General features: G+C 33.7%; 1 protein-coding gene across 1 annotated transcript in view; it reads left to right on the forward strand.

Moving 5' to 3' along the window:
• Positions 1-11,995: 11,995 nt before the first annotated feature.
• LOC110101742 (L-lactate dehydrogenase B) overlaps positions 11,996-13,475 on the forward strand; it is a 3,703-nt gene continuing 2,223 nt past the window's right edge. Inside the window, 4 exon segments of the mRNA XM_028696563.1 lie at positions 11,996-12,229; positions 12,231-12,328; positions 12,331-12,418; positions 12,420-12,744. Of these exon segments, the coding sequence (XP_028552396.1) occupies positions 12,129-12,229; positions 12,231-12,328; positions 12,331-12,418; positions 12,420-12,744 (612 nt within the window). The 5' untranslated portion in view covers positions 11,996-12,128.

Consider the following 13,475-nt stretch of genomic DNA (forward strand, 5'->3'; position numbering starts at 1 on the left):
CCTCTTCCAAGGAAAGGCCTCATTTGTAATCAAATGCAAATACTAGTGGATTCATTCAAACTAGGTCAAGCCCCAGTTTTCCCCTTTTAAGGGGTTTCCACATAAAAACTTTGGTGTCTCTTATGAACGCTACACCCTCTCTCTTATATGCTTGTGTACTGAATTTTCGTACAACGTTAAGATATTACACTACATATTTCTCTACCGCCACGAATATTATAGAACGCGGCAAATGTATATGAGTATATTCTGTAATGTTAAGCTGCTTATAAATGTATGATATATTTAATATAATGTCCATAGTATATTAATACATCATGCATCAAAAAAGTCCTAATTTAACTTATATTTAATTTTATTATTTAAGATTACGTCTTTTAAAATAAGTAATTAATTTATGATATACATATATAAATTAATTCATGATATTAAGTAATTAATTTATGATGATGTAGTTTCTAATTTTGGCATAAACACTTTTAAATAAAAATGATGAATTATATAAAATATACTTAAATTTAATTTATTATTTCATGCCAATAATAATATGCATTATTTTACATGTGGAATTAAATATATTATGAATAAAAATTGTTAAAACAATTGAAATATATGTATATAATAAAATTATGGTTAAATAAATGATCCATGGTTGATTAGATCCAAATATTATCTATATGGGAGAGGAAACTAATATGTTTATTTAAGAAATTGAAAGAGAAAATTCAAAAAATTCTCTATATGGTGTTAAGGGGAATGAATTATTATAAATACAAGTTTGGGTAATGTGCATCAATGATATAAGATGAATATAATGCTTATGGGTAGTATGATGGTGGTCTTAGTCATAATGAAGAAGACTGTCTTTGACTCTTTGTAACTATAGTTATAATAATTAAATTGTATTATATGAAAGATAATCAATTTATTATTACTAAATTATATGAATATTACAATATAGTTAAAAATATTAGTGCATTAAAATTACACTTCAACGAGCGGCATCAGCAATCTATATTCTTGGTGTCATTCTGAATTATTAGACACATCAAAATAAACTAACATAACAAACATATTACTTAACATCAAGGATGACTTATGAAAATATAACTCATTATCCCATCCTAAGGAGTCAAGGAATAACAAATTCAAAATAGCACGGCTTTGATACCACTCTGTCACACCCCGGGTCCGGAAGGCGGTGCACCTCGGCAACATGGGACACATTAAGGGATAAAAAAATATGTTTCGTGTTCACTAAGAGAACATGCATACACAAACAATACAACCATGCATCAGAGCAAACAGATGAAGTGAAATAAAACCAATTCATTAATAGAACTTAAATTAACCAATACATCGAAATGACGTAGTTCTGATACAAGCCAACATGAAAATAAATATAGCAAAAACAGGAAAGAAAACTACCAAACCCACATAAAATATAAATATAATAAACTACTACAAAATAATAAATACCAAATAACAATTTATTGTTGATAACTCTGCTCCTGATGTGGCGGTACACCAAACACGCCTGCAGAACCTGTTGAAAAATACAACATGCGAGTTTGATAAATCAAACTCAACAAGTAACTACTATCTATCAAAGCATAAACGACAAAGGAGTGGGGCATGCAACATGGACAACCAAAGGGTAAAAGTAACAACCTAAAGAGAAGAGTAGTAATTTATAATCCCAATTCAAAATAGAAAATATCCATGACATATGTCGTATTTCCAACAACATAAATCTAATATACTAGTGACATTAATGTATGCGATAGTTACTATCAATGCAATTATTTTAAATGTACAAAATGAAATCAAATAGGTATCGTTATACCTCAAAATGACCTACAATCATTTATTAATTCCAATTCATATTTGCTTGTAATCTCTTACACTCAAATATATATGTATTGTTGATTTATCATATACCCATCACCAGAAAGGTAAACACCAAGCCAAGAAAATTCAAAGATTTCTTATAGAGTTGTCACTCTGGGGCCCGTAGACCCCATCTACACAAAATCCAATAAGATTATATTGACATACACATAATCATATAGTGTAAGTGCTGTTACAAATAATCAACATGTGTCATGTAATTTAACATAACAATTACCGTATATAAAATCAACATAATTTATAGCAGGATTATTATGTATTGCAATGAATAAAATTGATATGATTTGCCAAGAAGATATTTATTGCATTCAACTAACAGCATGCATGAAGATACAAAATTATATACATGAAGTTATACATCAATAAATCACAAAATATTCATTTTTTTAATGAAACTTGCTAATTTATTATGATCAACAATGAAGATTTACTACATGATGATTTCAATGTGAGCTATAAATAAGATCCCTTACATGCACAATACTAATAAATATTGGAATTAGAACTAACAACTTAAATAATTATAAAAGAAATATAATACAAATATCATGAATTACGCCCTTAACAAAGAAGGGTACACTTACACCAAAGTAAACAACAATTACTTACATTTTAGGCGAGCAATACAAAACTCCAAGCCTATTTGATATTGAATTGACAAGGCGAAGACAATGACTCCAAAAGTCCTATAAGAAGGATCCTAATTTAATAATTAAGATAAAACTAAAAGGAGCACATGCTTGAAACATAAAGCTCATACAAATTGAGCTTAAATTGAATATCATTAGTAAGCCTAAATGATTCAGACCAAGAATGATTAATTTAAGAGAATCCAAAATAACTTAAATTCTATAATTTATTAATTAAATTCTAATCTAGAATGAGAGTCTACAATCATGAATAAGGGACACCTAAAAATATACGAAACTAGGAATTATATTCAATTAAAATCTAAAGCCACCAATAAAATTTATAAACCCAAACAATTGCAAGTAAAAAAAAAAACTTACTTTTGATGAATGATCTCGGCCAACAGAAAAAGATGGAAGAAGACACAACCTTGATCTAAGAGAAAGAAGGAAAACTCCACCTTGCTCAAAGAGGTATACAATGGATTAGACTTATAACAAATCTAAATAAATTATTATTTAAAGATTATTTGTCAAATTCTACCTTATAGATTTTTAAGAGATTACATTACTATTTCTTAGTCAAATATTTATAAAATTATTCCAATATCAATAATTTCAAAATATATTTTAATAGAAATATAAGTACAACATATTAATTAAACATATAAATTTGTAAATATACTCAAAGTAAACAAACACTCGAGAGTATTTTGGTGGTTCCTGAACTGACTGCAAATGTGAATATTATAGCTTCTCATTATCTTTTTTTTTTAGGGGAAACCCACGGTGGGGCCTACGCGTTAATATAATGGAGAAATTACAAGGTCCTTAAAGGGACCTCGAGCTTGACTAATGCTCATAAGAGCTACAATCCAAAATATATATATATAAGCTCAAGGTCCCTACTAATCAAAAATACAATGAAACCTAGGGAGAATCTACGGTGCTCAAGAATGAACAACCAAAAAATGAGGAGCCATATCAAAACAGCAATCAGCATAAGCTCCTAGAACCAAAAACCACTGCAACACTGAAGAACACCTGCAAAAAAGAAGCAAAAGCAACCAAGAAAGAAAAAGAACAAGGGAGGGCTCATACCAGAAAAAAGAGAATCCCCCATAAAAAAGAAAGATTGATCTCTCTGCAAAAGAACAACAAAATGTTAGTAAAGTAAAAAACCCCAAGTAAATTCTCAATATAAACCACCTTATACCAATCAATCTTATCACCACCAGACGGAAAGAACCCCCCAAAAAGGAGAAGGTCCCCCCCATCGCAGATTACCACAAATGACGAAAACCTCACAAGAAGTCCCAGGAGCAGGAACCTCAGATAACACACCAGCTGAATAACAAGACAAAGAATTCAAACTCCAGCTCGGGCCATAAAAACCTTATAATCCACCACGAAAATGAAACAACAATCACAATCCACCTCCACCCAAGACCCCCAAAACACAGATCCCACACAACAACACGGTAGGAACAACCAACCAAGCTGCCAAAACCCAGCCAGAAAAATAAAACAAACACCAACATCCAATCCAGGATAGAGTCCTGAGGAAACGGGACGTGAAAAGACACAACCAGCAACCACAGGCTACAGACAATGCTCAAACCAAATAACAGGATCCACAAACCTAAATGCATAAACAAACTTAAACTCCCCAACCAGACCACAAAACAAGGACCACGAACCCAAAGAAACACACCAACCCAATGCAACAAAACAGAGCAGAAGACGACAGACTGAACCCAAAACCAGAAAAAACACCAGCTAAGAACTAACATAAGGAAAAGAAATTTTATCCATATTAATAAGGCCTCTAAGAGGCAGAGGCAACGAAGCTTAGAGAAAATCATTAAAACCATAGTAACCAGTACCAAGCCGAGCAAGGCCTATAACACAGGCATTAACATCTTTAGGCACATAAGAAATGCCATTGTGAACATTAGTAGTTAATAACCTGATAACACGATTAATGTAAAACACTTCAGGAGCACAAGGGGCATCCCCAGCACCAATTAAACATTGAACATATTGAAGACAGTCTACCTCAATAGTAATGCTGGAGATACCCAAAGAAAGACAGCAATTTAACCCGTAAACAATAGAGTTCAAAATGACCAAACGAAGATTACCAAAAGAATGCCCCACAAAAGCAGTGATGAAATTACCATACCCATCTCTAATAATGCCACCACAACCTAAAACACTGTTAACCGCCTCAGTACCAATATTCAATTTAAAAGCCCCAATTCTCGGTTTAACCCAAACCACCACCCGAGGCAAAAGAGAGAACTACTACACGTTAATTCCAAGGGAGGAAGCAACATGATGACATTGATAAAAACCTTTCCAAGCAATTAAATTAACAGAAAACAGACTACACAACTTGTCTTTCACCTTATAAAAAACCCTCGCAGCTTCCATTTTAATACCATTAAAAATAACATTGTTCCTCTCAAACCAGAGATACCAAAAAATTAAGGAAAAGGTAACATTCCTAACATGGCCTTTATAATTCACCACCCAAACTTTAATCAGCTCATAAATAGATAATGTTCCCTTAAAATTGTCAAGCTTAAAAAGATCATCAAAGAAGCACCAAGTTTTAACCGCAATAGGCCCAGACACAAACACATGATGCAAATTCTCGGTATGGAAACAACATTGATACTTAGAGGTAATGAGAAAACTGCGTTTAACCATAATATCATCCGTAGGAATGAATTTATTTAAAATTCTCCAAACAAAAGTAGAAATAGTCGCTGGGATATTCTTATGCCAAATCATGGAATAAATAGGACTAATCAAATTTTTAAATCTAAAATTATGCCAAGCATCTTTCAATCTAAACAAGCCATCATTGCCCGACTTAAATAAAATAACATCATTAGAAGCAGTGGAGAGGATCACCTGAATAATAGCATTAGGAACAACCTCAGCCAGCTTATTAACATCCCAACCATTATTAGAGATAAAGTAGATCACCTTAACATTCTCAATTGAGGACGAATTAATAAGAGAATCAATAAAAAAAATATTAAGCCAATTATCCTGCCAGAAAGATGAAAGTTCCATAAGGCAATCATAGAGAAATAAGGAATATTTGCTATCATCAAAATCATAAACCATAGATCCGTAACAAAAGAAACACTACCACAACCAAGGCCCCAAGCAATGAGAGGCTCCACCTCCCATTTAACCTTACACATTCTTTGCCAAACTTTGGAATCACCTTTATTAACATAGCAAGTAGAAGAATGCTTCCACCCACAGTACTTAGAATTCATAAACTTAGCCCATAAAGAAAGATTAGAACGAAAATTAAACCAAAGTTTTTAAGAGAAAGCATGAGCCAAATCATGCATAGATTTACAACCAAGACCTCCCTCATTCAAAGTATCAGAGCACTTATCCCACGAAGCCCACGTAATTTTGGAGTTATTAGCAGCACCTTTCCAAAAAAACTTGTCAAGATAATATCAATCTGATTGCAAAACCATTTAGTGGGGAGCAAAGTTTGAAATGAATACACATGAAGGGAACACAAAACACTTTTAATAAGAGTAAGCCTATCCCCATAACTCAGAAAATTAGATTCCCAAGACATAAGTTTATGCTGAATAGAAGCAATTAAATCATTAAATAAAAAAGACTTTTTCCTACCCTTAAATAAAGGAATACACAGGTACTTGATAGGTAACTTCCCACGCACAAAACCAGTCAGATTTTTAATGATAGAAATGCGGTTCCTCTTCATACTCTTAGGAACAATAAAACAGCTCTTTTTATTATTTAAATCTAAACCACTAATATTGTAGAAATCTTGAAAAAATTGCATAATTCTAACAATATTAGGCCTACAAGCATTCATAAATATGATAAAATCATCAGCAAAGCATATGTGAGAAATAGGGAAACCCCCCTTAGTTTTGAAATACATATTAGGATGACGATCAAACATACTAGCAATACTCCTAGAAAGGTAATCAACAGCAATAATAAAAAGCGGCGGGGACATAGGGTCACTTTGTCTTAACCCATGAGAAGATTTAAAAAAACCCCGGCTTTTACCATTAATAATCATAGAAAAATAAGACCCCTCAATACAATTCTTAACATGATTGATAAAATCTAAATGAAAACCAAAAGAATGAAGGATGTTATAAATAAATTGACAACTAATATTATCATAAGCCTTGAAAATGTCCAGCTTAAGGATAGAGTTACCACCCCTCACCTTAATGTTCAAATCATGGCAAAACTCTTGAGCAAGCAAAATATTATCATAAAAGGTGCGGCCTTTAACAAAACTCATTTGAAATTGAGAGATGATGTTGGGAAGAACAGTAGACATCCTAGCCATAAAAATTTTAGAAAGCAATTTATTGAAAAAAGTGCATAGACTAATGAGTCTAAAATCATCCTAACAAGAAGTATTACATTTCTTAGGAATAAGAACAATAGAAGTAGAAGTAAAATACTTAGGCATCTGATTACCCTCAAAGAAATCTAGCACAGCAGCATAGAGGTCATCCTTAATAATATCCCAAGCTTTTTGAAAAAAATTAGTAGTAAATCCATCCGGGTCAGCCACAGAATTGCAGTTCATATCAAAAACAATAGTTTTAAATTCCTCAAAAGGAGGGCTAGAAAGCATCACATTCTCCACATTCGAAATAAGTTTAGGAATAATAGCCGGGTTAATCAAATTAGAAGGAGAACAATTATTATTAAGCCTATTAGAAAAATGTTGAACAGCCAACATAGAAATTTCCTCACCATTATCAGTGAATGACCCATCATCACGAGCAATTTTAAGGATAAAATTAGAAGAACGTTTACGATTCACCAAAGCATGAAAGAATTTAGTGTTATTATCACCTTGCACCAAAAACTTAGAGTCAACCTTATGTTTCCAAAAAGTCTCTTCTTGAGCCTGAAGATTAGAAAGGTTAGCTTTAGCCTCTCGAAGAGAGGCAAAATTAGTATCGGTAGGATAATTAAAGCAAAAACTTTCTCTACCATTAACCAATTCTTCAGCATACAAAAAATTAGAGAAAATATTTTTGAAAACATGCCGGTTCCACCAATTTAAAACCTGTTTAAGCCTCTTCAATTTGAACCAAAGCCTAACCATACCCCCAATAGAATTATCAGGGTGAAGACAAGCATTCCAATTTTCTTGAACAATACCCAAAAAAGACTCATGTTGAAGCCACATATTTTGAAATCTAAATTGAGGAAAAACATTCATCTGATTATCATTGAAAGAAAGAAGTAATGGAGAATGACCCGAGAGAGTGCGACTAGGGTGCTCAACGGAAATATCATTAAAAGAATTAAGCCAATTATCATTAAAAAGAATACAGTCCAATCTTTGCCAAAGCCGACCTCTATTCTAGGTAAATTGATTACCAGAGTAACCAATGTCAATGAGATTACAATTAATAATCATATTATTAAAATATTACATGGAATAAGAGCTAGGGGAAGAGCCCCCAGAACGCTCAGAGGGAGAGGATATGGCATTAAAATCACCCCCAACCAACCAAGGGCCATGAGACAAAGTACATAAATCAGCTAATTGATCCCACAAAACTTTCCTGATGCCACGAGAAGATGCCGCATAAACAAAAGATGCATAGCACTTAATATTTAAAACATCAATATGACAGTGCAAAACTTGGGTAAAATTACCAATAACGTCAATCTGAATCAAATCTTTCCAGAAAAAACCCAAATCTTATTAGCATAATTCATATGCTTAAAACCAAGAAATTTAGTAGTACTAGTTAACTTGGAAACATTAACAAGAGATTCAAGCAAAACCAGAATAGAAATACCATGAATACGACAAAGATTCTTAACCCAAAGTTTAGAAGAAGCACCCCTAATGCCCCTCACATTCCAAATAATTGACTTAATCATAAAAAATAGGTTAACAGTTATTTTTATATCTGGTACTAACACCAAATTTTAAAACAAGATTAGAATTTTTTCCTGATTAAGACATAGAATTTTTTCCCTTTTTCCCACGTTTACTATGCCCTTTAACATAGCTAGTATCCAAATCATCTTTAGCAAAACAATAAGCAGTGCATTTGAGATCATCATTATCAGAAAAGTGATCAAAATTGGGCAAAGAGTTAGAAGGAGACTTACAATCCGGCAGAGAATCATTATCAATACCACATATTTGAAACTCACCCTCTTCTAAAGAGTCCTCACCCTCCATCTCTGAAATATGTAACCCAAGATGGGTATTTTCTAAAACAACCAAATTCTTTTGACTGGACTCACCACCAACAAAAGGAATAATCTGAAGAGACGGATGAGGCAGTTCCTTCTTACCAATATCGCATAAATCAACACCAACATTAGTAGTAACTTGATTAAGAGTAGAGTCATCCGATTTAAGAGTAATTAAAGAAGAAGAATCATTAAACATTTGCTTATCCAAGGATATATGCACAGCTTCACGAGGTTTAGGATGAACAATCTCCAGCGAATCCTGAACCTTCTCAGGAATAATTAAAACAGGGTTCGGATCAATCATAGAATATAAAGGATCATTAGTAACAATACTAGGGAAATCTTTAGAAACAGAGTTATTTTTAACAGTCTCCACAACTTTCCGGTTATCATTTCCAGTAATAATCTCAGGATGCAGATTCACAATATCGGAAGGAGCTTCTGTGACGCCCCAGGCATCCATAGTGAAAGGATTCGTCGACAGTCTCGATCAATCTCCATTCCTGCTCTTTCTCTCTCCTACCTTCTCTTTCTCTCTCTTCAAATGATCCAAAATATCTCAAATCCGATATTTATTAACACTGATCGTCCCGGACGATCCAAAATTCGTCCTGGTACGATGTGCTCTCTGGACAAATTTCGTACAGACGAAATTAAAATTCGTCCCGGGCGACTTGCTCTCTGGACAGATTTCGTACAGACGGATCGTCCCGATGCTCCAGGTTCGTACAGACGAAAATGATAGATTTCTTCACAAATTTCTTCAGTTCGTCCCGTACTAAATCCAGTTCGTACAGACGAACTGCACTAAAAAAATCAGCTTTTAAGGGTTTTACAATCTACCCACCTTAAGAAAAATGTCGTCCTCGACATTTCACTTAAGGGATCGAATGCAAAATCGATACAAAGCAAATCCGTCCAATCAAAACTCAAATCAAAATCAATTCGAATCAAAATCAAAATCAAAATCAAAATCAAAACTCGTCAGAATCCATACAGTCATTCAATGCATTCAATCACATGTCATTCAATATGTATGCAAAACGATACACTTGAAACAATCCATTCTATCAAACTATCAATCAAATCCTTTCACTACACTTGCTCTGATACCAATTGTGACGCCCCAGGCATCCATAGTGAAAGGATTCGTCTGACATTCTGATCGAACTCCATTCCAGTTGCCTTGCTCGGACCTGAAAATATCAACCACATATAATGAGCTTTACAAAGCCCAGCAGGTCACCAAAGCCTACTATTGAAATCAAAGCACGGCGATGCTATCAATATGCATGTCAGTCAATCAAATCCATATCAGTCAATATTCAATGAGTCTATGCAATACGAAAATCCATAGTCAATGAAAGATGCCCTAGGTTCCAATTCGCCTAAAATGTGTGAGAAACGGTAATGATGCGGGAGGAAATCTGTCGAATATGGGAAGAAACCACGGTTTGGAAGATATGGTGGGCAAGGTCGATTCGGTCGAAGGAGGAGTTGGGGGTGGCTTGCTGGGTCGCTTTGAAGAAGGAAACCATATAGCTTCTAATTCTGTTCGGTTATAACATTCATAATGGTCTATAATAAGACAAACATCATTTATAAATTAGACTATAATATCTAAATAAACTATTATTTGTCAAATTCTACCTTATAGATTTTTAAGGGATTACATTACTATTTCTTAGTCAAATATTTATAAAATTATTCTAATATTAAAATATATTTAAATATATTAATAGAAATATTAAGTACATATGTTAAACATATAAATTTGTAAATATACTCAGAGTAAACAAACACTCGAGAGTATTTTGGTTGGTTCCTGAATTGACTGCAAATGTGAAATATTATAGCTTCTCATTATCTTTATATTATCTACTATAAGAAACTTGATTCATCTCCTCACTTCTCTCCTCTCTTCTCTATTTCCCTTCTGCGTCTCTGTAATTTTCTTGTGATATGAGGATTATTTCAATAATTGGTTTCTTCTCCTCTTTATAATGGCCATTTTGGTGGTAAGGCAAGAAAGATAAAGTATGGAGCATATAGCATGATAGTCCCCATCTTACAAAATTAAGTACTCGATTGAGTTGAATAGACTATGATTAGATTGTCATCAATGTAAAAAAAATCACATGACTAATCTATGACCATCCGAACTTGTTTTCTCACTTGACCCACTTCAACTACATCGAGTGACATCACTGACGCTCTTATCATGATACAAGAAAAAATTCACAGTAGTTAAGTAAATGCATATATCAAGGACATTACAACAGGGTGTCCGGATCCACATCTTACTATAAGGTACTATTACAACCTGTGATATTTTATTTCAAACCTTGTGTTGAATACCCAATTTGATCATTAATTCAAATCTTCTATTGATCTAGGTTCCGAAGCAATAGTTTGAACCAAGTTCAAAACTAATCTTCAAACGCTAAGGTTTTCAAATAGAAGTTCCAACTCAGTGTTAAAATATGGTTCAAACTTAGCTTGTAAAATAATGTGGGTCCTATCAAATGCGCGAACAAAGTTCAAACACCATGCTATGGGTTCACACTGAATTTTGAAGCTAGTTGAAATTTGCTAAAGAACCCAATGTGGTTGACGTTTTTCCAGACTGCTGTGAAGTTATTTGTTTGAACATAAGGTTCAAATCTAGCATTCAAATACTATTTTAAACCTAATATCCAAGCACACCTTCCTTTAGGTTGCAAAATAAGACGTGATATCTTGACTAATCCATAATGCGTGTCCATATGTGTTGCCACTAAACTCCACACAGTACACGAAATATCAGTGAACAAAAAGAGAATCCGCTCCCCATATTCAATGCACATCACCTTATCATTTTACACCAAATCAGACCTTAGCTTATATAATCCATCTTTCAAAAATTGCAGACGATCAACTAAAAAAATGACACACCTATCCGCTGCCACAAAATTAACTCTCTATATACTAACTATATATTATATATTATAATAATTTATTTAATATTTTTATAATATTACAGTTTCATCTAAACCACAATATCAAAGGTCTCAAATGGTGGGTCTGACCAAAACCCTAATTTGGTAGAAGAAAGTTTCCTTTTTTCCCCCAATTTCTCTCCTTAGCATATATTCTCAATAGAAGCTTCGGAGATTTCAAAATTTTCTAGATGTTTCTCACTCTTAAAAAGTCAAAATAAAGAAAAATCTGCATTTTCCCTTCCTGTCTACCAAGCCAGATCCCTATTTCAACCCTGCGTACTTCAAATCCTAACCCTTAAATCCCCAAATTCCCCATCATCGCGAACGCAATCAAACTTCAACAATGAAGAAGACGTCGTCACTTTCGGAACTCGGCCTCGCGGCCGATGCCTCCGGCTTGATTTCCGACACTTTCCATCCGCCGCACCGCCTTCCCCCTCTTCCGACGCACTAAGGTGTCAGTGATCGGCGCCGGCAACGTTGGACAGATGGCGATGCGCGCAGTACGATCTCTCCACACGCAAGACCTGCCTCGTGATCTCCTCCTGTTGACGCGAAGGCTGATAAGCTCCGTCGAGAGCTGAGACTCGCTCTCCTCGTCAGCGCCGCCGCTTTCCTCCCCGTACCCACATTAAAGCATCTACGGACTAGCCATCACTGCGCGTTCCGATCTCTGCATCGTGACCGCCGGCGCCCGCCAGATCGTCGGCGAGTCTCGCCTCGATCTGGTTCAGCGTAACTTAACGCTATTCCGGGAGATCATTCCGCCGCTGGCACAGTACTCGCCGGACTGCATCATCCTCGTCGTCTCAAATCCGGTAGATGTGCTCACCTACATTGCTTGGAAGCTCTCTGGTTTCCCATCCAATAGGGTTATTGGCTCCGGGACTAATCTCGATTCATCGCGTTTCCGATTCCTCCTTGCTGAGCATTTGGAGGTCAATGCTCAGGATGTCCAGGTCAAATTAATTTTTTTTACTGAATTTTATTTTTTTCTGATATTTTAAAAAAATAAATTTTTTAAATTTTAAGTATTTTTGCGTAATAATTCGAACTATCTATAAAGCTCTTTATTTTTATATCATTTAACAAATATTAGTCAGTATATTCCTCAAATAATTTCAAATGTACTATTATGTGTTATGTACAGTTAATTCTTTTCATAATGTTATCATTTTAACATATTAAAATAAGTTTAATAGCTTATAATTTTGGGTGAGGGTTCTTAGTCTAAACAGAATTTTCATCATCTCATGAGTCAAAAGTTGCTGTCTAATTTTTGACCAGTCATTAATGTAGTATAATTTTATTTATTTATTATTATTAATTTTTTAAATAACTCTAATATTTTTAAATTTAATATTTTTCCTTTTTTTAAAGTACACATCTGTATAATTATTTATACATGCAATATTTTTTGATGAAAAAAAATTATTGACTTAGCCATATTTTAATTCATATATCTTTTGTTATGAGTCTCAATTTACTTTGAATGTGTTAATCTAAATTTATTTAATTTTTTATATATTATATTTATCTTAAAAATAAATTATGCTTCAATGTATTTAGAGAGTTATCGTAATTATATATTCATAAACTTTTTTTCAACATAACCTTATTTGGCTACTGATTTATTTCTTTCAAATTTAATGTTTTAATTTATCATGTAAGATGTAGTTCTATATTTAAC

This window comes from Dendrobium catenatum, unplaced genomic scaffold (assembly GCF_001605985.2).
Source record: "Dendrobium catenatum unplaced genomic scaffold, ASM160598v2 fragScaff_scaffold_772, whole genome shotgun sequence".
In the NCBI taxonomy this organism is placed as follows: Eukaryota; Viridiplantae; Streptophyta; class Magnoliopsida; order Asparagales; family Orchidaceae; genus Dendrobium; species Dendrobium catenatum.